This window comes from Amyelois transitella, chromosome 21, assembly GCF_032362555.1.
Source record: "Amyelois transitella isolate CPQ chromosome 21, ilAmyTran1.1, whole genome shotgun sequence".
NCBI lineage: Eukaryota > Metazoa > Arthropoda > Insecta > Lepidoptera > Pyralidae > Amyelois > Amyelois transitella.
The window spans coordinates 3,492,074-3,517,645 of NC_083524.1; the positions used below are offsets into that span (position 1 = coordinate 3,492,074).

Below are 25,572 nucleotides of genomic sequence, written 5' to 3' on the forward strand. Positions count from 1 at the left end.
CCCGCAAGGGTCATACACGTCATTATTTGTTTGAGCTATGAGCTGGCAACCATTCAAGATAGCTGCATTTCTATCTATTAAGTCATCCGGCCAAATTTAGTCTTAAACTTTTTTGAGACAACTTGCTCTGTCTACACCGTAAGGAATACAGACGTGATAGTAGAACCTATGTGCTTGTTCCAGGTGTCCTGTCCAATGTGGCTTCCAGAGTGAGTGGCTGCGTGCTCACGATGCACCAATGTTCAGTCCTAATACTCACACTGCTATGCGTTTCCGTCAAAGGTAAATTAATTACGAAAAAAAATATTTCTTAATATACTATGATATTCTTATTGGAGTTTGTCTGTATATAAGGCATTAGTATAAACTATGTATATATAATATTTGGCTAATATATAATGGGCGCTTTTGACAGTGGATAGAAGTCTAGAATATATTTTACTAACTTAGAATCAGAGAAATAAAAAAAAAACAATTGTACATATGTCAAGTCCAGTTAAGAATAAATGTTTTTTTTTTCAGATATATCAGGCAGCTGGGAGGAGTGGTGGACATACGATGGAATATCAGGTAAGTCTTAATAATTATTAAGTAATGTTACTTTGCTTTGACATACTCGTCTGAATATGGTAGAATAACCAATTAGGTATAAGACTAAATATACAAGTAAAATCCAATGTATCGTAACAAAATGAGATTGAATTTGAATCTCAATTCCATTGTTTAGCCATATTGTCGAACGTGGCCTTTCAGCCTTTCCAAGACTGTTGGGTCTGTCTACTCCGCAACGGATATAAACGTGAAAATATGTATGTATGTAAAAAATTTGAATAAATATTTTCGTTCCTATGAAAATTTGTCCACAAAAATTCCAGCTAGAAATAGTAATGTGAGGGAAATTTGCAAAATCATACGCGCTTTAAAATTTTAAAAAAATACAGCATAACAAACTGCAGATTTAACAAATTTGTTTGAATAGACTCACCATTCTGACCCACTCGACATAAAAATCAGGGACAAATAGTCCCATATCCTGGTAATGACGGCGGGTAATGACTGGAGATAACATCTTAATGATGACCCCTCTATGTCATTACACCGCGCACTCAATGTTGGGACAAGGAGCTGTAATCAGAATGGATGATGTCTTAAGTTCAAATCTGACGAGAATAAGAGGGTGGATTTTTAAACATCAATTACATTTTCTTAATTTATTTATTACGCGGGATTATAACGCGGACAAGGAATATGTTATTAAAATGGAAGTCATTAATAAACGGTAGGACGTAACCTCAATCATTTTTTCTAAATAACTTTAGTATGTGAAACACAAAAACTTTCTGAACAAATATATAGTACAAGCGCATCATCTGATCAATCAATTTGTAAGAGATGACAAATAATATTTTCAATTTCGGATATTTTTGTTACTCTTTACTATTTATAGCAAGCAGTTGATAAGTTTAAGTACTGGCTCAGAAAATTAGGCTGGTGTAATTTGTCACCTGCTATAATTGTTAAAGTTTAGTTTAAAAATATCAAAAAGATATTGGTCAAACAACAAAGATTCTTATTGTTTAAACTATTAGATTCAAAAGACTAACATACCAAATTTTGTAGTAATTTCATTTCAAAATACTTTTGGTAAGAAATGAATGAATTTACTGTATTTCACTTGAAAAGGCTATATTATAAGCTTCTTGGCCTCAACATTTGGCGGCCATTTTAACCCGATTTCAAGGCAGCATGGTAACTTCATGATGTGTATTTTTATTTACTTAGAATTTAACAGGTTTTAAATCTATAGGGAAAAGGAGCTTAAACTGTTTTTCTACAGATTTAAAATTGTTTGTTTTTGTAAAACATACATGGTGTCGAAGATATGTAAAATATGTGTGTGAAATACATGCAAATTAAAGCTTATACACCTACCTCTTTTGTTTTAAGCGATGGGATAGCAACCTGTCCCTACCAATGAATCTCTATTTCATAATTGGCAAGGTTTACATCGTAAGGGATACAGACGTGATTTCTGTATGTTTTCATGGCGTAGAGGATATACAAGTTTACTCAAGCGTAGTTAAAAGCTGAGAATAAAATAAGTTGGCGAATTAGTGTGCTTTTCACAGAATCAGGATCACAGAATTCATTTTCCCGGGTACGATCTCGGTCAGGCCATCCTAAACCTATCTGAAAAAACTCTCTAAAATGATTAATACTCATAAACTTGTGATTGTAGGCGATGAGCTAGCAACCTTTTATTATTTGAACTTCAATTCCATAACTAATTCATACGCCTGAGCGTAGCCTTTCATTCTTTCCAAGATTATTGGCTCTGTCTTCCTCGCAAAGTATATAGACGTGATTGTATGTATGTAAAATTCATCCTCTGATTTACTTTGTTAACTGACAATCTGTGACTGGAATGTAATATTTGGTACAAAATAATAGTATCGACAAGGAAAATAAAATAACTTTTCGCATCAATCAATAACCATTACCAATACCTATAATCTTAATTCAGAAAACCACACTAGTAATGTCCGATAGTGTATCTATATAAAGAGGCCACATTACGCACGATTCAATGCCCTGATGGGGAAATTTTGCGGTGTCCCGATTTCCCATTGAAAACGATATCGCGAACTACATTATAAGCCTCAATAGGCATTTGGGGACATTTTCGTGCGCAATTCTGCTGGTCATCATTTTAAACTATTTTAAGTTGGATTTGTATAAGTTGATGACCTTTTTTGGTCTATGATAAACTAAGGATATTGGACACACTACGGGTATTTAAAATTGCGATGCCCAGCATGGTTGATTTAGGACCTACTTATAAGCAGTGACTGTAATTCAACTGATAATTCCTACTCATTATTAATGCGTGTCATAGCGTGTATGATATGCAATAAAGATTTAGAATTGAATTGATTCACACATCATAACATCACCTCTTTTTCTCTTATGGACTTGTAAGAGCCAATACAGGAATTAAGGGCCGTTTATATTGATTGCTAAGTAAAAAAGAGGTACTTATGTATTTGGTCCAAGATACAGGGCAAACAAACAAATTCATATATCATAATGCCTTGGCGGGGAATCGAACCCGCGATGGTCTAGGAAGCTTGATCATTTTAGTCCCGACTGAAAATAACACATTATTTTACCTGACGGCTAGTAAGTTATAAAAATTATAAAGTTAGAAATTAAAATAATCACAAATCATATAAACTTTCGTCTTAAAATCAGTTGTTTATATACATATATTTTAATGAAAATAAAAATAAAATAAATTAATATGAATATGTTTACCTTCAGGTCCTGGCTTCTGGGGTCTTATCAACCCTCAATGGAGCATGTGTAACAAAGGGAGACGGCAGAGCCCAGTCAACGTGGAGCCTGACAAACTGCTCTTCGACCCCTGGCTAAGGGACATCCAGTTCGACAAGCATAAGGTTAGAAAAAATATCCTTTGCTAGGTTGTTGCCCGCGTCTTCGTCCGCCGTATAACGAAATTTAACAAAAAGCTGATGTAGAACTAGTAATATTTTTAAAATTGGATGCAAGGTATTGACGTCAACATAACTAATGAAATATTAATACAATTAATTAAATCTATATATAATGTAGACCATGCCGTGTGGTTCAATGTGCACCAATACAAAAAAGAAAAGGACCACTCCATCTCTTTCCCATGGATGTCGTAAAAGGCGACTAAGGGATAGGCTTATAAACTTGGGATTCCTCTTTCAGGCGATGGGCTAGCAACCTGTCACTAGTTAAATCTCAATTCTATCGTTAAGCCAAATAGCTGAACGTGGCCATTCAGTCTTTTCAAGACTGTTGGCTCTGTCTACCCCGCAAGGGATATAGACGTGACCGTATGTATGTATGTAGACAGAGCCAACAGTCTCGCAAAGACTGAATGGCCACGTTCAACTGTGTGGCATCATAATGGAATTGAGATTCAAATATTAACACGTTACTAGCCCATCGCCTAAAAGAAGAATCTCATATTTATTAGCTTAACCCATATTCCTCTTTTACGACATCCATGGGGAAGAGACGGTGTACTTCTATTATGAGATGCCGAAAACCGCACGGCTCTAAAGACAGTTACCCTATAATTAGACCGTTAAAGCACACCACACTCTCTAGTGTAACTATATAACAACAAGTTGGTCTGTTTATGCACAAACATTTAGTCGGCGGGTAGGACGGGAAATTAGCATAGCAACTGCGGTATAATCCTATGCTAAAACACGGCGAGCGATAGCCGCTTACATGTTTTTGCATCGGATAGCTGCGCAGTTGAGACATACTTTATATTTAAATATACTGGATTTAGTTACAGGCTGCTTGGTTTATGCTATGGCAGAAATAAAACCGCCTCTATTTCGCACCGGATGTTGTAAATTGAGAAGAGTGAATGACGAAATTACTTACTGGAAAAACTGAGAAAATTCTAAAATAACAAAAATATTTTACTACTAGTGCCCTGCCCTGGCTTTGCGCGGGTAGGATTTATAGATATAAATCTCCCTCAGAATACCCTTTTACCAAAATTGCAAACAAGAAAGAAATCCGTCTACCACTTTCCGAGATTGGCGCATACATACAGACAGAACGAGGTAATAGGACTTAAAAATAAGTAGTGATGACGTAGAATCTAATTTCGTAGCAGTGCTACGACGTAGATGAATTGTGTAGCACTCCGTAGCACATTACGGTCGACTGACATTATTTTGTTTTTATTTTTAAGTTTAGACATATTAATATTCTAAGAATTTAAATATTTGTCATCATTTCAAAGTTTTCACGCTGGTCTGATAGCTAAGAAGTACAATAACAATTACTGTATTAAATGCTAATGTATATAATTTTGTATACATAAATAAATAAATAAGGGAAGACATAGTGTAGCGTTTCTCCTACGCTGATTGTAAAGTCAATAAACTTGGGATTTTGTTTTTAACCGATGGGCTAATAACCAATCAATATCTCTGAATAATAATTAAATTAATCAATATAGCCAAACGTGGTTTGCGTGTGTGCACAACCATGGATATTTAAAATTCTTAACATACGTATAGTCACGCCTCGTTCCTGGTGGGGCAGACAGACTGCTTTGTGCAACACTTCTTCAATGGCTTTGTATTGATTGACATTAAACTTCTTTTATATATGCATATATATTAAGAAGTACCATGCCGTGTGGTTCCCGGCACCAATAGAAAAAGAATAGGACAACTCCATCTCTTTCCCATGAATATCGTAAAAGGCGACTAAGGGAAGCATATCCCTTAGTCGCCTTTTACGATATTCAAACTTGGGATTCTTCTTTTAGGCGATGGGCTAGTAACCTGTCACTATTTGAATCTCAATTCTATCTTAAAGCCAAATTGCTGAACGTGGCCTATCAGACTTTTCAAGACTGTTGGCTCTGTCTACCCCGTAAGGGATATAGACGTGATTATATGTATGTATGAATGTATTAAGAAGTCACACTTAACGTCCTTCTAAAACTGGCAAGACCTCGAAAATAAAGGAAGTCTACCTTGACAGTATTTCTCATCTTATCTTCAGTTTTGACGTGGCTGCCTTCAAGCCCTTGAAACAACCTGTATAAGAACTTTAAGTTACTGCCTTGGCATAGTTATAACTTATTCTACTTCTTGGTGGCTTTGAAGTCATTCAGCTTGTAGGTTTATAGTTGAACTAGTTTCGTGACGTTATTCTAAACTTTGAAAGTATATCAATAAAAGATAAAATTTGAGTAATATATTTTTATACAATACACTGTCAAACTGCTGAAAAGTTTGTGAATTAAAGCAATACTACGTTGTATCAACATTTGTGCCGTGTGGTTCCTGGAACTAAGAGACTTCAATTCTATCATTAAGCCAAACAGCTGAACGTGGCCTTTCAGTTATTTCAGGACTTTTTCTTTCTTTCTTTCTTTCACTCCTCCCATGATTCAGCTCGTATAACTGGAAGGTTGGAAGCCATGGGTAGGAAGGTCATAGTCAGAAATATCTACTGAAAAGGAAATAAGTTATTGTTCTCGCAATGTGCTGTTCCAATAGGATTTGCCATAAAAGAAATGACTGCCTCTACAAAATAGCACTGAAAGTTGTCATTAAAGCGGTCTTTTTTACATAAAATAAAACACGATAGTCCACGATGCTTATCGTTGCATACATTAACATAGCAATGCACCGCGTACTTCGCTCTAAATGAATAATCCTGCGATGCACTTATTTACATAGTGTCATGGTCGTTCTCATATATATATGTATTATACTTACATATATATAATTGGAATTATAGAATTATATGCCGTGTGTTTCCCAGCACCAATAGAAAAAAATAGGACCACTCCATCTCTTTCCCATGGATGTCGTAAAAAGCGGCTAAGGAATAGGCTAATAAACTTGGGATTCTTCTTTTTGGCGACGCGCTTGCAACCTGTCACTTTATATGAATCTCAATCTCTATCAGTATAAGTCAAACAGCTGATCGTGTCTTATCAGTATTTTCAAGACTGTTGGCTCTGTCTACCCCATAAGGGATATAGACGTGATTATATGTATGTATGGAATTATAGAAGTGGATTTCGGATCTGTCGGCTGGTCCGGATTCGATTCCCGGTCAGTGGAATGATCAATTCTTTTAATTAAAAACGTCACGTCGTATGAAACTTCTTGTTTTTTTTTATTAAAATCTTTATTGAGTCTTAAAGCTACAACCGCTGAACTTGGCACTAAAAGCATTCTCTATTCGTACCAGTCAACCTTCTCATGGTCTATTTTGTATTCAATGACAAAAAAGCAGGCTTGAGAAAATTCACAAAAATTGCAAACAAAACACATTGCTCAACAAATAAGAAATAAAAAAAAAACAATCTATATTCGGTTACGGTTACACGACCAATTTGTTGTATGTGTAAATTATGAGGGCATAGAAATTCTAATATTTTCTTTGAAATGAATCACATACAGCTTCCCCAATAAACTTGCATTCCCAATTGTATCTGCATACATTTGCATGACATTATTATCTTGTAATTCACTCTAAATAATTCCGTGCGATCGATTACAATGATAGCCCGCGGCAGACATTAGCTGCTCAAAACAATGAGGGTACAGAAATATACACTTATAAAATAATTTTTTATTAGCCTGGAAATTTTTCATTCGACACACTATCAACATAGAAATACTGGTATTCGTTGTTTTGGAATTTTAACCTTTATTTAATAAAGTCAAAAAGTTCTCCGATAGCCGTTTGGTAGATTTACAAACAACTGAAAAATTATGTTGTCCAGATGATAAACCTTTTATTCTTCGACAGAATGACATCATACTTTTCTGTCAATGAATCGTTCAAAGAAGTTCGCTAACCGTTAACCTTAGGACAAAACACAGCTGAAAAATGGTTTCAGACTTATTTACTAAGGTTTATATGCTTAATTAAAAATATATATATATTATTTATGTTAGTCAAAGGATAACTATAAAAATTTATTTACTTATCACGTATAAAATATAATTTTAAGTTTCGCTTTTGGCCACTCTTTAGTCAAATGAAATATCCAGTCACCTATACAATTTTTGTAAAAGTAATTATTTATATAGTATATTATTACAGTATCACTTACCTAGCAGTATTGTAGTTAAGGCGGTAAAATTCAGAAGTGTTATTATTTGCAAAACTATATAATACCTTTTCGTATTAACTTACTTCATCTTAAGCACAAAAAAAAATACTACTTGATCCACTTTTTGTCCAATATCTGTTCGGTCAATGTTTTATGTTAGCTATTAGTTTATCGGATTGGTTTCAAATGGACAGCTCTGCGACCATAATCTTTTATCAGCTATTTTCATAGGTTTCACTGTTTAGAAATTAGATTTTTATTTAATATAATCTGTAATAATTTATAGTCGTGTGGTACCCGGCACTTTGGAATGTGACCACACCAAACTTACCCATGGATGTCGTAAAAGGCGACTAAGGGAAAGTCTAATAAATTTAAGATGATTCTTGAAGGGGTTGTTTGATAGAATTGAGATTCAAATAGTGACAGGTGAACGACAGGACAATTTCATCATCACGTTCAGTTTTTGCAAGACTATTGCTGGGTTAGGTTATTCAGGTTTTCACACGGAGGGAGGCCTGACTGTTTTCAGAGGAACTAAACCCATATATTTTTGCTGATATTAGTTTGTATTTTGGCTATCCTGAAATTATTATGAAAGGTTCCCAAATTTCATGCTCTTCTCATATATTTTTCAGATAAAATTGAAAAAGATATATTTTTACACAACCAAACAAACAAAGATCCACCATTTATCCATTAATAGCCTCTCTCGCTCGGGGCCATTCGGTTCAAGTATCAGATATCATTTTTACAAACCAATTCCAGGTAGTGTATTTGTAAGGCTAGGATCAAAAGCCTGGCTAGGCTAAAGTACCCAAATACAGTGTGAAGATGTAACAAACGAATATACTAACTTTTAATGCTAGTATTAGTTGGAATTGAAATATTTAATGTTGTAAAGGGCCGTGTTTAATTTTCATCAATTCATCTGGTAACAGCTGATGGGATTGAGATTCACATAGTAACAGGTTGCCGTTTAGTTTTGACTTTAAGAATTATAAACATCTCGTTAACGTTCATACATATATATCCCTTGCGAGTCACGTCTATATCCCTTGCTAACTCGCAAGGCAGAGCCAAATGTCTTGAAAGTACTAAAAGGTCACGTTCAGCTGTATGGCTTAATGATGGAATTGGAATTTAAATAGTGACAGGTTGCTAGCACATCGTCTACAAGAGGAGTCCCAAGTTTATAAACCGAAAATTACGTTTATAAGCAAATAAAATGTTCTAAAAATAATGTTTGTTAGTAATATTTCAACCTGACAAAGTATTATTTTCATCTAATGGCGTTGCTTATCACACAATCTATTTGCGTAATAGTTGAGCGTTATCTTTTACAACAGTTTTAGAACTCACAGGGCCAGGACACACCTGCTTTTAAACATGGATTTAAAGCTACTGGATAGTCATGTTAACAGGATTCGAGGATCAGATGGGTGTCGCTTCGTGTAACTCCCTGACTTACTCTCGGATTGTAGCCTAAAGCAGCCTCCAAGGGTTCCTCTCTTAAAAGAATGCCGCGTGAAAGACCATAACGAATTATCATATATGTAGGTACAATCTCCTTCTTCCTGGCTAAAGTCCCGGTTGCATTCTCACCAGTCGGGTGGTTAGCGTTAAAATGCAGCTTGTAATTTAAAATAATTAAAATCTTACACTTACGGCTCAATAGTGACAACTACTTAGCTTTTAAAGCTTTCTGATATAAATACGTAAAAGAAAAAAAAAATCTCGTTAATTTCAGTTAATTTATATATTTATTTATATATCACACATAACAGAATACAATTAAGTACTTATATAATATTTCAGCGCGAATTTCGGGACGTCCTCTCCAAGTGCACTAGAAAGCTTGACATGTTGTTTGTCAATTTTTAAAACTAGACACAGCGATCGTTCTGTGTGCTGATATTTGAGTTAATCAGAGACAGTATCTTTAGCCTTTGTACTAATCGTTCGCGACGGAATTAGACCTTACATTTGTCAAAATTTTAAATATCTCAAAAATAGCTTAACCGATTTTGTTGCCTCACGAACTTAAAAATTCTATTGACAGATTGTACATATCTTTAAAATTTCATCAATATCAGGCCAACGGTTCGAAAGTTATCGCGTTACAAACATACATACAATTGTTTTTTGTCCCAAGTCGTAAAATAAAAAAAATCAATACTTCTGCCGTGTCGTTTCCAGTCATTTTACATCAAACGCCGACACCGCTCGCGTGTCAACAAGCAATATGTCATCTCCATTCAAAGCGCACTAACTCCGGGCCTTAATCAAGGTGTGACCGATTGATTGATTGAATCGCCGCGAAACTACTCGTTAAAATCGTGATTCACTCGATGAATCGCCCCACTTGATAGACGAGCTTTAAAATATTTATAAATTGACCTTTTTTTTAATTTCTCATAGTAAATATAATCACGTCTATATTCTTTGCGAGGTAAACAAAGGCAACAGTCTCGATAAGACTGAAAAGTCCGTTATTTAAAAAATATCATGTACTTTTCACTGTCTTCCGATCACTCGCGCCCCGGGTACGCCTATGACCGTGGATTAGGTGAGTCAGGTTTTTACACGAAGCGACTTGCATCTGACCCCCGCAACCTTTACAGGTAAACCTAACCCGTATTGGGTCGGTCATGGTTACACATTCGTTATCTGAATGTTCAGATTTCCTCATGAAGTTCTACGTCACCGTAAGAACATCGGTTAGTATTCAAATTAATGTATGTACACTATAAAACTTCGAAAATAATGTTTTCCTCTTCCATTTTACATATATTTGTAATCAAAGGTTTTCTCTTATCATAAAAGCATTAAAACTGCACACTCTAAAAATTATATACATATATGTTTATAAATTTAACGTGTAACCTACTAATATTATAAATGCGAAGTAGTAGAGTAAACAAAGTATGTCAGATGTTTGTAACTCTTTCACACAAAAACTACTGAACCGATTACGATGAAATTTGGTATGTAGGTAGCCGAAGACCCAGAATATCATAAAGGCTACTTTTTATCCCGAATCCCGACGAAGTCGGGGCGGCCTTTAGTATATACATATATATATATATAATATATAGCCGAAGTTGAAATCTTGAGCCTATCTCTTACACATATCCTACCACAACCACTCAACCATCAACGCTCTAATAGACCTATTCTAGTTTGACCAACCATTATTATCCTTTGAAACTTTGACTACACCAAATTCAATTAATTTAATTGGGCGACCGCATTACCACGATATTAAATGGGGTAATAATGAAACATCACGCAGATCCAACATGTCCCGTTCGAGTCACATACAATTGATTTGATAACTGCATAATGGTTAAAATGGGGAGTTTGTAATTGTAATGTGATTTAGGAGAGAGTTGAAAGTGCCGTGTGGTTCCCGGCATCAATTAAAAAAAGAAGAGGACCACTCCATCTCGTTCCCACAGATGCCGTAAAAGGCGACTAAGGGATAGGCTCACAAACTTGGGATTCTTTTTTAGGGCGATGGGCTAGCAACCTGTCACTATTTGAATCTCAATTCTATCATTAAGCTAAACAGCTGAAAGTGACCTATAAGTTTTTTTCAAGACTGTTGGTTCTGTCTACCCCGCAAGGGATATAGACGTGATTATATGTATGTATGTTGAAAATGGTCAGGGATTTTATTCATTAATATGTTTTCGTCCAGCGAAGGAAACCCGGGGAGCGCTTATGACATAAACCTGGTTAAGGTAAGTCGGGTTTTTACACGAAACATCTAATTCTGCAACCTTCGCAAAGAAACCTAACCCATATTGCATCATCGTTAAGGCTGCACTAGATGATTGCGCCTATTCCCTTAGTTACCTTTTAAGACATTTAAGGAAATCACATCGCGTAATAGGCTCTGTTGACTTCCTAATGAAGTCGTGAAGTGCGTTTGCGGAACGCTTTTTAAATAAAAAGCAATTTTCAGCCTTGTTATGAGATTCGTCAATCAAATAACTTTTAGAAAAAGAACCCGCCTTTAATTGATATCCATCTTTTTCAAAGTCGGTTAAATTAGAAAAACGTTAGTTCGGCGAAATGCGTGTTTATCGTGGACAAACATACATACAGGTCAAATTGAAAACCACCTTTTTTAGAAGGCTATTAAAAAATTGTTTACAATTTATTTTACTTGCCGCAGGTTAGCGGAGTTCTTCAAAACACTGGCCAATCCCTGGTATTTCGGGTGGAGAAAGACTCCAAGCACCAGGTCAACATCAGCGGGGGACCATTATCATACAGGTTTGAATTATTTCATTTAATCTTTTACTTTTGATCAAGCGATTTAGCTTAAAGTCGTTTCTAACAGTTTTTTGCATTCATGATATTATTAAAAGTCGATAAATTTAGACTATTAAAATAAAATGTGATGAAATTATATGTAATACGGATAAGATTAATTTATTTAACGAAATGGTTAGGAAGTTGTGTTGAAAACCGCTTTTTGTCACTTACAAATGAAATCATGGGAGTCATAGTATCTTTAACAAAAATTACGTTTTCGTAAAACCTTCTCTCCGTAACGTTGAAAATTTTTCTTTTATTAGGTATCAATTTGAAGAAATCTACTTCCATTATGGGATGGAAGATAATCGAGGATCCGAGCATCAGATCGACCATCACACATTTCCAGGAGAGGTGAGTTTCATCTCATGTATATCATCATTCTAAAATAGTTTTTTTTTCTACTTCTCACGATTTATAGATCTGCGCAAACCACTTTATACAGTCCGAAATTTTTGTAGTTACAATTTAACTCTGTCAATTTTTTTTCTTTGTTCTCTTACCGAGAGTCCTGGTTACATCCTGACCTTTCTTAAGAGGAACCCGACCTGCACGAATAATGAGCTTAAATTGTTTCAAGGTTTTTACAAGAAGCAACTACCGTCTGTACCATGGTGTATCTTGGTAAAAGCTGAACTTGATTCATTTATTTAAACTTTATGCACGTAAAATGTATAAATATGGTATGGGTGCCTATTCTCTTATTCAGCTTTAACGACATCCATGGAAATGAGTTGGAGTGGTTCTATTCTAGTGCCGGGAACCACACAACATAATTTGTCAATTCCAAAAGTCTGCCGAACAAATTTTGGCCACACCTTCAGAACTTTTCTTTATTAGTATGGTGAAAATACATATTTTGTATGAATGTGTGTATGTTTTTAACGCGATAGCTTTCGAACCATTGGTCTGCTTGATGATTTAAAATATGTTCAGGATCTGTCAAAAGAGTTGTAAAGATCGTAGGGCATCAAAACCAAATCGATTTTAGATATTGGTAAAAAAAAATTGTAGGCAATGTCAAAATTTTGTAAGAAATTAAAGTGTTCCCTAGGTCTACGACTAGTAAGTATGGACTCGCAAGTGTGTTCACAGCTTTACACTAGCTATTTTAGGAATTCGGAGTGACATTGCGCGTCTCACGCCTCGCGTCACATTCCGCCTCCTAACAATTAATTAGTAAATCAAATATGTGTACCCTTCCCTCAATGGGGTGATGACACGACGGCGGCGGAGTATTGTATTATTAGTTAGTATTACGGTCGTGTGGTTACCAGTAGTCGAGAACACCCCATTTCTTACTATGGATATTGTAGAAATATGTACGGTAAGGTAATAAACAAGTATTTACATCAACAAAAATCTTGAAGGATAGTGTCAAAATAATATCTTTCTAGTAAGGACTTCTTGAACCGGGAGATTTTACATGAATTACGGGAGAGTTGGTAAACTAAGATAGAAGAACTACATATATAAATTTCTAATATATGTATATATATATTAAGAATATACAAGGTGACTGGGAACGATGGAAGGGGAAGGCCTAGACAAGCATATCTTGATCAGGTAGGAGATTGATGTCATAGCGTTTTAGGGAAGTCTAATCGAAAAGTCAGATCAAAACTACCTTAAACTGATAAGCTTGCATGAAAAGAGTGATTGAACAGTGTAGAAATTCTAGTCTTAACTCACACCTCTGGTAAAGAAGCGAGAAATGATATTTGTTTATATATAAAACTAATGTGCTGTGTGGTTTATCAGGACCACCTCATCTCTTTTCTATGGATGTCGTAAAAGGCGACTAATGGATAAGCTTATGAACTTGGGATTTTCCTTTTAGGCGATGGACTAGTAACCAGTCACTTATATGAATCTCAATTCTATCAGTAAGCCAAACAGTTGAACGTGGCCTATCGGTATTTCAAGACTGTTGACTCTGTCTACCCCGTAAGGGATATAGAAGTATGTATGGATTCGACCATATATACATATGTATGTATGGTCGAAGTTTCCTTCTATAGTAAGTTGTAAACAAAAGCAAGTTAACAATATTACACAAGTGACCGTATTACGTTAGTGTCTATATCTTCATTAAGACTCAATAGTTCCCTTGGAATGCGGCGCCGACCGCGTCCCGCCGACTATCCGGGATCCGGGATTCTCGGGATTTTCACATTTCTCACTACATTCCCGCCTGATGCCGCCGGGCTTTACCTATAATTGGTTAATCAGTTAGAATGTTTCAGAGAATATATGTAATAACTAGCTTCCCCCCGCGACTCCGTCCGCGCGGATGTCGGTCATCGCGTGGATGGTTTATTTCTCCATTTTGAGTAACTCTGATAATGACATCTTAGTAGTCCGGCCAATTTAGACCAAAAAATAAGAATGAAGCTACATTAATTCCCATCAAGCTGAAAATGAGTATAATTGTTTAAAACACAATCAAAATCATTATTTCAAAATATCCCATGATTCCGGTTTAAGGAAAAAAAAAAATACCCAAGGTCAGAGGTAAAAAATGGGTGTTTCGCGATTTTCTTCAAAATGGTAAGTTTTATCGGAAAATTACCTCAGACATAGATTGTAGATCATAAAGTTATCTATAAAAAGGAATAAATATATTTTTTTCAATAAAGCTACCGTTTCTGAGATATAACGATGCAAAAAGTTGCAAGCGTCATAATATGCATAAGCACGTCTCGTATATACTCAGTGTAGCAGTAATATAAATTAAAATATTGTTCTGTCGGTAATTTTAACTTGAATTCAAAATATAAAATATACATAAGTATAATGAAACCCAGTCCCTTCATTTATACTGTAGTGAAACCTTGAGACAACATCTGTCTCTCTGTTTAATTGTGTACGTGGCTAGGGTCGTATACCTGCTTTATCTCAGAATGCTCAACACATGAAATACCGTTAGTCTTTAATAATAGTAGTCCTTGCGGGGATACCGTTGACGGCTATGCACACCACGGCCTCTCATGCCCTAGGAGTGCCGGCCGTTTAGGGCGCCATGCCGCCCTAAATAATATAATCCTCCGTGCTCTTGCCACCATCCATGTTCCAGCCGTTCTAGAACCAAACGGTCTGGCTCGGGATGATGGCAAGAGACCGGATGGTCTGACTTTGGTACCCTGGAGATTGGGGCGGCCTTTGGTGTGGATGCTACTTGTGTCGACACACTTGCACCGTCTCATCTTCAGGTTACTAAATCAAAGGCCGGTTCTGCTTCAAATGAGGCAAAAAACCTCAAAAGGCGCAAATATGTAGGTATCGGTAATACCTATACTTTTGAACCTTTTGGGGTAGAAACTCTGGGACCGGGGGCCTATCTGCCCATCAGCTTTTCCGACAATTATCGAAAAAGCTGATTGAGGTATCTCTTGACCGGAGGGCTTGAAATTATCTGGCTTAGAGAATCAGCATTGCCATTCAAATTGGCAATGCTGTCAGCCTTCTGGGCACACTCCCGCATGTTGACGCTATGCAGGGACTGTACAATTTATAAATAAAATTTTAGTTTGTAGTCATCTTTTTTTCTTTCTTTTTATAAGTAGTTTTAGTTTTAATTTGATTTATTTGTAATCTCTATTATTGTCCTAAGATGATTTTCTTCACTTAGGGTTATTCTAATTTTTTTAAATAATAAATGCGAAAGTTAGTCTTGAGTGCCACTGCATAGTGAAAACACGTGTTTATTCCAACCTATTTCAGACTTTTTCAAGTTTAATAATAAAAATGTTAAAAAAAACGCGCTTATAGTACACTACCTCAGAGGTAGCGTGGAAACGTGTGCATATTATGACGCTTGCAACTTTTTGCATCGTTATATCTCAGAAACTACCGTTTCTGTAATTTATTGAAAAAAAAAAATATTGATACCTTTTTTATAGATAACTTTGTGATCTACAATTTATGTCTGAGGTAATTTTCCGATTTGAAAAACTTACCGTTTTGAAGAAAATCGCGAAACACCCATTTTTTACCTTTAACCTTAGGTAATTTTTTTTCCTTAAACCGGAATCATGGGGAATTTTGAAATAATGCTTTTGATTGTGTTTTAAACAATTATACAAATTTTTAGCTTGATTGGAATTAATGTAGCTTCGAATGTCTAGATTGACCGGACTAAAGTATTTTTTCATAGAAATTAGTAGCGGCCCGCGTGTGCCGCAAACGGTTCAAGCTAAATCCGACTTTCGGCGCTATACGTTACGGCGCTGAATCCACTGCGGGTAACGTAACGTGTGTTCGCGGTTCTACAGAACAACGTCTATGGATAAACTAAAAAATTAAGATTTTTTTTTTCTTCGTATTTTTCCAGGATAAAAAGTATCCTATTTTATGCCCAGGATAATAAGGTATAATTATACCAAGTTTCATCAAAATCGAACCGTTAGTTTTCACGTGATGCCTGAACATACAGACAGACAGACAAAAATTTTTTTAATCACATATTTGTGTTTGGTATCGATCCAGTAACACCCCCTGCTATTTATTTTTTCAATATTTTCAATGTACAGAATTGACCCTTCTACAGATTTATTATATGTATAGATTATAAAATATTACTGTTCATACAAATATTGTTTTATTGCCGTGTGGTTCATGGCACTAATATAAAAAGAATAGAACCACTCCATCTCTTTCTCATGGATGTCGTAAAAGGCGACTAAGCCTTATAAACTTGGAATTCTTCTTTTAGGCGATGAGCTAGCAACCTCTCACTATTTGAATCTCAATTGTATCATTAAGCCTATCATGTGAACGTGCTCTATCAGTCCTTCAAGACTGCTGGCTCTGTCTACCCCGCAAGGGATATAGACGTGACTGATTATATGAATAAATTGTTTTAGGCACTTCGGTCACCTGTAAGACAATAGGATACAATTCACACTAAAATCGACTTTGAAGTTCAATTAAAATTCGCTTTCGTGAAAATTTTTGGCAAAAAATTTACCAATTGCAATATTTTATCAAAATTATACATCAAAATTATACAGATGTCTGTCCAACAACCGTTCTTTATAATATAAATAGAGAAGTGTGAATGGTTTGTAATTATAGAATTCCTCTCTGCCATTCTTTCAACGTTACCCAACGGCTGGAAAGTGTCATGTTTGAAAAGCAATATTACCTCATTATACGCGTATCATTCACTCATATACAATCTTATTGTTATTAAAAGTCGTATTTCCCATTAAATCGGACCAACTCATGACAGTCCCATTGGGTGGTTTTGGCGGCAAAACCACCAATTTAGCTAGCTTAACCAATAATTTTGATAACGAACTAATCAATTCTGCCAATTAACAAAATGGCGTTACATTTCATTCGTTTTCTATACACTGTTTGAACTGAACCTTTGTGCAAACCAATCAGTTGATTATTTTCTACTTGGAGCGCCCGGGGGCATCCTGGTTTATTACATTCGCTTTGTCTTTGTATAGGTAGTTATTTTTATCAAGAACTACTATTATTTTTATCCCGCCTGGCTTTGAAATTAGATCTTTAGTGAAATACAAAAGTTTCTATGTTTAATTAATATTAATGTATATTTTGATTGAAAAAATGAGATTCTTCTTTTGGCGACAGGCTGCCGTCTTGTCACACTATCTGAATTTTATAGTAAAGATTCGAAGACCACCCACGTGGCCGTGGTTATTTTAGTAGACTAATCCTCTTTTGAGCTCCGTATGCCATTGTTAAAAAGGGATTAATTTATTATTCAATTACACATAGAACGATTTCAAAACAGGACGTTTCTAATGCCGCTATATTTGCCTATTTATTCGTTTAATTTTTTTTTGTTTGTAAATACTTTATTGTACATAACAAATTTTAGTAGTACATAAAAAGACATTAAAAATAACAATGCACAATGGCGGATAAGTCCGCCATTGTGCATTGTTATTTTTAAGGAAGGATTCCCTCCAGTCAACTAGGTAATTCGAAGAAACATATCAAGTTAAGGGATAGTAGCTACAGCTAGGTACAATGGCAAAAACACTATAAAAAATCATAGATAAGTACGTTAAGTAAGTTATTTTTGTCTTTAACAGATCCAACTTTATGGCTTCAACAAGGAGCTATACCACAATATGTCGGAAGCACAACACAAGTCACAGGGCGTCGTTGGTATTTCATTGATGGTTCAAGTAAGTTCATCTCTCTCACTCATCATCCCGGTCTCATCATCAGCCTTTCATTTACAGACTCAGCTCAGTTCACTTTCAGTTATAGACATGATTCTATTAATGTCTTTACTTTCCTATTTGGGTCAAATTACCTACGCCTTATTTTTTTGGTATGTAGTAGAGGTTGCATGCTGCAGACTAATTTTTTACTAGGTTTTGACAGTATTGATCATGAAGACCTCAACTTTTAGCCTACATCATTTAGAACTACAATAAGCAATTAAAGTGATAGTCTATGAATTTGGTAAAGGTTTTATGGGCAGTTTTATGTTACTCTTAAAACCTTTTCATATATTTTTTTCATTCAGCAGGTATGTTTTAAATATACTGTTTAATTTTTCTAGATCGGTGAACCTACAAATAAGGAACTACGATTGATCACAAGTGCATTCAACAAAGTTAATTATAGAGGTAAGGACTATTCCTTCTATCTAATCTATAGGTATATCTTCCTTCTATCTAATTATAGAGGTAAGGACTATTCCTTCTATCTAATCTATAGGTATATCTTCCTTCTATCTAATTATAGAGGTAAGGACTATTCCTTCTATCTAATCTATAGGTATATCTTCCTTCTATCTAATTATAGAGGTAAGGACTATTCCTTCTATCTAATCTATAGGTATATCTTCCTTCTATCTAATTATAGAGGTAAGGACTATTCCTTCTATCTAATCTATAGGTATATCTTCCTTCTATCTAATTATAGAGGTAAGGACTATTCCTTCTATCTAATCTATAGGTATATCTTCCTTCTATCTAATTATAGAGGTAAGGACTATTCCTTCTATCTAATCTATAGGTATATCTTCCTTCTATCTAATTATAGAGGTAAGGACTATTCCTTCTATCTAATCTATAGGTATATCTTCCTTCTATCTAATTATAGAGGTAAGGACTATTCCTTCTATCTAATCTTCTATAAAATCTATATTTTATTTAAGTTTTTTCAGTTACATCATAATAACTCACTTACATTATTAAGTAGATATTACTTTTGTATATAAAATAGAAATTAATATGTATTAAGGAAATCTGTAACTGGCTTGCCATGTATATGTATACGAGTATTTTAAATCTTACACATTGTAAAATTTTCATAATATAAAAAAAAAAACAATAGAAGACTAATAAGAATATTTTCGCAGGCAGTTCATTCCCGATCAAGCATCTTCCATTAAGTTCTCTGCTGCCCAACACGCAGCAGTACCTCACGTACGAGGGGTCTACCACCCACCCTGGCTGCTGGGAGACAGCTGTCTGGATCATTTTCAATAAACCCATCTATATTTCCAAACAAGAGGTAAATATTAAATTAACAGAATACAAAAAAAAAACATGCGCTGCCTACCGCTCTTGGAAAGTGGCGTCATATATGGACGATGTCTGCAAAAGACTGCGTTGTGCGCAAGACCTCGCTCCAATGAAAATTACTATTGATAAAAGTAGCCTTTGATTCTCCAGAAAGGCCTACTCTGTATCTATTTCATCGAAATGGTTTATATTTCTCTAGATTTAATCTAGATCCATTTCGATTATTATTACTGAAAAATAAACTTAAGTAAACAGTTCAATTTACTTGGTGTAAAAATCCGTTCGGTATAATTTTTGCATGAAAAAGTTAAGTCGTCACTAGTCTTATGGCACTATACTGGGATAAAATCGTGTCACTTCTTCTACTATGAGATTGTAGGATAGACCGAGTTAATAAATATGAATATGAGTGTTATATGATGATACATACATACGTCACGTACGATCACGTCTATATCCCTAGCGGCCACGCTCAGCTGTTTGGCTTAGTGATAGAATTGAGATTCAAATAGTGACAGATTGCTAGCCCATCGCCTAAAAGATGAATCCCAAGTTCATAATTCTATCCCCTAGTCGCCTTTTACGACGATGATGATGATGATTAGTAATATAATGGTAAGTAGGTACATGAAAATAATATTTGCAGATGTACGCGCTCCGAAGACTGATGCAGGGCTCCCAGCTGACGCCCAAGGCTCCTCTCGGGAACAACGCGAGGCCAGTCCAGCCTCTCCACCACCGCACTGTCAGGACCAACATCAACTTCAATAAACAGGGACTGCCGGTATGCATATCCATCATTTATGTACCATAAATTACGCGATATGAAATCGGGAACGACTTATATAAAATCAATATTGTCAGTACAGGGGTCAGTGTTACAAGTTACAGTGTTAAATAACTCACTTTTAAGAGTAAACTAATATGAATAGTTGTACTGCAATTGAAAGGATTTAATATCTTCGTAAGTACTATAACCTCTTCTCTTCTGAATCCTTTGACCAATTCGAAGAAATTGTTCTAAGATACTCTCACCTAATTCCCCGATGAAAAAAAATATGACGCTAAACTGTTCGTTGGGCAAACGATCATCGGAGCAGTTTCAGACATAACATATGATGCAAAGGCAATTATATATTTCTACATTGAACAAAACCTTATTTGATAATATATTATATTATATTTATTTATATATAAAAATAGAGAGAATAACTCGTTCTTAATTTTATATATATCGGTTGGCAGGAAGAAATCCCAATTGGAATAAGTCCGCCATTGTACATATAAATAGATACGAGTACAAACAAACAAACCTTTTATTTATGATGCTTAGAGGTACTAAATCTAAATCTCTTTTACTACAAAACAATACCAAAAACAATGTCAAAAGTTAATGAGCAGTAAAAACCACTACATTACCCGTTATCGTGAAGCTAAGGGCGGAATGAGCATAAACAAATCATAAACGGAGTTAGAACCATAGACATATTGATTACAATAGACAAAGAACCATCGCATCGTGGTGCCGTGCTTTATTCTGGATCACGTGATCTCTGGTTCAAACACTGCTTACAAAAAAATTAATACAGATCCAGTTTATTTAGAAATTTTCCAATATAGATGTTTTTAAATTTTTAGAATCGAGACCCGGGCCGTGAAACAAACTATATAGGTACCTCAATTTGTGACTATCATGTGACTTATATTGAAAATAAATTGCTATTTGCATAGACGCAGTAAAATGCTGATAAAAATTAACGTCAATGGAATGCCACTTCTCATTTTTAAGGTCTGGCTGTTGTCCATAGAATCCTACATTCATTTATTTTCCTCTGCCAATATGTTCCGTCTAGTAACCCTTTAATGTCTATGGTTAGAACATGCTGTATGCGCTAAATCTGAAGATAAGTGAGCGTTCACATAAAGCGGTGTACACACAACGCGGTTAAAGCCGTGATTAATGGTCGCAATTCTGTGGTCGTTGAAATTATTGAATGCAATATTGGAATCACTAAATACGTGCGTACGCTCGTGTACTCATTTTCATTATTTGTTTTCATTATTTTATATCTAATATCCATCTCCTTGATGTTTTAGCGTTATGTCTGAGATCAGCGTTATCTCCAAGGCATGAAATTTGACAAGATAATACATATGTTGGCTAGGGTCTTTGTGCAAATCTTCAGTTTCGTGCGATTATTTTAAAGAGAGATTATCATCAATATAGAGTACTTCTATTCTACCCTAGGGGTCAAGTAATGATTGGAACCGATTTGCCATTACCCAGATCTTGGAAAATAATCTTGGCTAATTAATTATGATGAAATCATCAGTTTTACACAAGCAAATAATTTATCTTAACATATTTATGCACTTTTATGATTATAATGGAAGAACAACAAAATATTTCTAACCGCAAAAAACACCATCGCGTACTGTGCACGACCCCTTATCTTAGTTATGTGTTGGCGCGTCGATTAATTTTAGCCTTGCGAAACTTGTCAAAACTTTAGTTGTAAAATGTGATTTTACAACATGATCTAAGTTTTTGCTGCAAGAGTTGAATAGAAGCTTGTTTTAGCTGCTTTGATATGCAAGCACCGTACATCTAAAGTCAAGTTGGTAGTAATTTCTAACACGGTATAATAAAGTTTAAAATTTAATGCAGTTTTGAGAGAACAATTCCGTTACACTCTATTAATTATAGAGGAGGTTGTAAATTATTTTACAGATTTGTCTTTATTTCTACTTGCGTATGGCCATGGCCTTCCTCGAGTATTATTTCGATTATTCTTTTAAAATAGTACCTTCATTTTTCGTAATTAATAAATTTATGGCCTTATGGTATTCTAGAGTACCTAAGTATGTAAATGTATGTGCTAATATTTGCAAAGTTTCAAGAATATAAGTAATTATAGCGTAAGAGGAAAACAAATAAATACATGTAGCTGTCTACTGATAAATCATCATCATCATCCGGCCCTAAGTCACTGTTTCATCGCATCCTCACTTATCTGAAAAGGAGCCCGGGGTGCGCCTGTAACTAGCATCTTGAATAGGCTACCTAAACCAAGTTTTTACATCTGCTATTTTGTCAATTTCAACCTTTGACTTGGCCCAATATTGAATCATTGTTACACGTCGAGTTGATTAAATGTGCAGATTTAGGTACTCACGATGTTATTCATCGCCGTAAAAGTATCGGTTATAAATCTAACTAATATACATAACAAAAACAAATTGTAATTGTGGGATTCAAACCCGATAACCCTAAGTGAATCGGATAACTTACCCCCTAGTCCACACACTAACGAACAAAGCATACGTTTTCGATGTCATCCATTTCACTAGTTTATACTGCAACTTTGTCAAGCCGATTGGGGTCGTATTCTCGTAACGATTCCTAACAGCCAGCATTTGTATTCGAATTCAGGACCCATAAAACCTGCAGCTTAAATAAATCTGTTTGAAAATAGATGTCTTTATATGTGTTTCAAATCTGGCATTGGATTAAAATGGTTTCTGAACGTACCGTGAGGAATTTGTAACCATGATCCAAGTTAGGTTCCCATGTTGCACCGATCAATAAATTTAATCACCTGACTTTTCTAGTCCCTTTAGTAGGAACTATTTATTTTTTAATTCATTCATGTACACAGAAACCATATAGGATGATAAACATAAGGAACAATAATACATAGATTCTATTATACAGTTAGAACACATATACAAACATAACTAGTGGGAACAATCTGACTTTTCTACGAGTACTTCTGAAATGTGGTTTTGGAACAGTTCCCATCACCATAAACTGCCAGTAAAGCTATAGAAATAAGCTTATGAAATCATCACGCCTCTTTCGGAATAAAAGCAGACACTAATTTCTTTTACAAACCATAATAATTACTAGATATATATTTCTTTGTCTTCATCCACATTCATCTATATTTTTAGAGTTTAAGGCACTTTACCTGTAAGGTAAGTAAGTAAATGCTTTATTGTTAACTAAAGGAGTACATTGCAAATATAAAACAGTACAGTACAAAGGCGGGCTTATCTCTTCCAGCCAACCTGACAATAAGAGGATCACACACAAAATTGAGGCAAGGGTGAACAACAGTTCATTTACGAGTATGATGCTTAACAATCATATACGTACATATATAAATATAGTAAATATATAAACATGTATGTATACTAAATTAAATTCATAACCAATTCAAGACCCGAGAAAGAATTTATTATGCTTATTTTTAAGGTACTTTTTCTTTTACAAACACGCATGAACGATAGAAATAATGCTTTTAAATATAATTCAATAGTCAAATTTGATCACTAAATAACTAAAATACACACGTTAAGTCAGGCTGCATTGCTTTAACAATAAATTGTTAGCAAATCCGCCTTAAGACAAGCTTCGAGCGTAAAATATAATTTACGTCTGGCAACATTAATTAATTTGATACGGTGCAATGTGGTTTGGTTAGGCGACGTCTGCGGGATCCAATGCAAAATCCAGGGCTGTCCCTTTACGAATATTAATAATATATATGTAAATAGTCGTAGTAGTAATGTTATGAGGTCATCAGTTATCTCGCTTCGATCGGTCAGGCTGGAAAAGGTCTTTTCTGTATGATACTAGTCGTGATTTTTTAATTTTATTGTTATAAATCTTTATATACAGGAGCATTTAATACAGTAATTGTAGTACAAATATCTTTCTTTTACTATCCACTTTTCTTGTTTAAGAATTTAAAAAGCTTTGGACATAACGATATGAATATTTATATCGATTACTCCATGTTCTCTTCGTTAGATCTTGGAGTGTTGGATATAAGTCTACGAAATATATATTCTCCATATCTTTTCAAAGAAAAAGAAATCCTCTTTCTTTATTAAAGATAAAGGTAAGGATTTTAATTCACAAGAATATTAAGATTGTATGCCCTTTTTTTAGTAATTTATATTTTTACTTGTAAATTCCATTCCATTTATAATCTAAGTGACATTGTTTTTATAGTAAATTGTGAATAATACTCATGAATCAATTTTTGTTCCCAGGTCTCGAGCAATTGCCCGGACATGTATAGAAATATGCATTACACAGGTAACTTTGATCATTTCTTTGCCTCACTTGTAATGAAACTCTTCTACGATGCACGATTGTTTAAAAATTAACAGAAGCATGATTAGAAGCACGTGTCGCAATGTTATTTCTCAAAAGTCTCAAACGTTTCACGGAGCATGGTACATCACACCAACAAATGACTTCTTATGCCCTGTGGTGCCAATTTTTATGTAAACACTCACATTAAATACAGCGTCGGAAATTACAGAATTATTCTTTAAAAAAATAACATTTTAATGATTATATAGTTTGCACAAGAAATTATTAGTTTAATGTAACATAACACTGTTTTATTAACACATTAACAATTTATTTTCAGCACGATTTTCCCGAAAAACCCGCTCGAAAAAAAGTCTTGCATGCAAACGAAAGATTCCTGCACAAAAATGTCATAGAAAATAGGTAGTTATATTAAGCACACGATATTTTTTATTGATTAGTCATATGTGTTAATAATTATTGATGGTATGTACCAATTTTAACTGTTATTATATTTTAAATTTATGCTTTATCATATAGCCAATAATAGCATGTATTTTTGTGGTCTTGCATGCCTATAAGTTTATTTTTTTTTACAAATTGGTAACTTTCCTTGTTTCTCAGTTGAAAATTAATGAATTTATCTATATATAGCAATAAGTTATTTCTAAATTTCAACCAAAATGTCCTCATTTTAAATATTTTTGTATAAGTAATAAGTATTATTGTTCTTCTATTTAAGAGCTAGCTCACATCAATAAAATTAAACGGAGCATCGTCCATATATATTTTTTGTCTTGCTACAAACATACATACCCACATATTACATAAAACTTATGTTTTTAATGTAACGATTTAATATACATATTTTCATTTCAGCTACGCAATGGCCCCGAGAACATAGCATGAGGTACAGAAGCGCAGAGGATCCATCCATGCTGTCAATTAATAACTTG

The 25,572-nt window shown here is 34.7% G+C and overlaps 1 protein-coding gene across 1 annotated transcript; it reads left to right on the plus strand.

Annotated features, from left to right (window-relative positions):
• Positions 1 to 230: 230 nt before the first annotated feature.
• LOC106134778 (carbonic anhydrase-related protein 10) lies at positions 231 to 25,039 on the plus strand. Its single transcript, XM_060950364.1, has 11 exons — positions 231 to 282; positions 523 to 570; positions 3,322 to 3,458; positions 11,847 to 11,947; positions 12,253 to 12,343; positions 18,061 to 18,156; positions 18,540 to 18,606; positions 19,344 to 19,498; positions 20,156 to 20,293; positions 24,571 to 24,616; positions 24,957 to 25,039. Exons 1-11 carry the CDS (start codon positions 231 to 233, stop codon positions 25,037 to 25,039), a joined length of 1,014 nt encoding a protein of 337 aa, XP_060806347.1.
• The last annotated feature ends 533 nt before the right edge of the window (positions 25,040 to 25,572 follow it).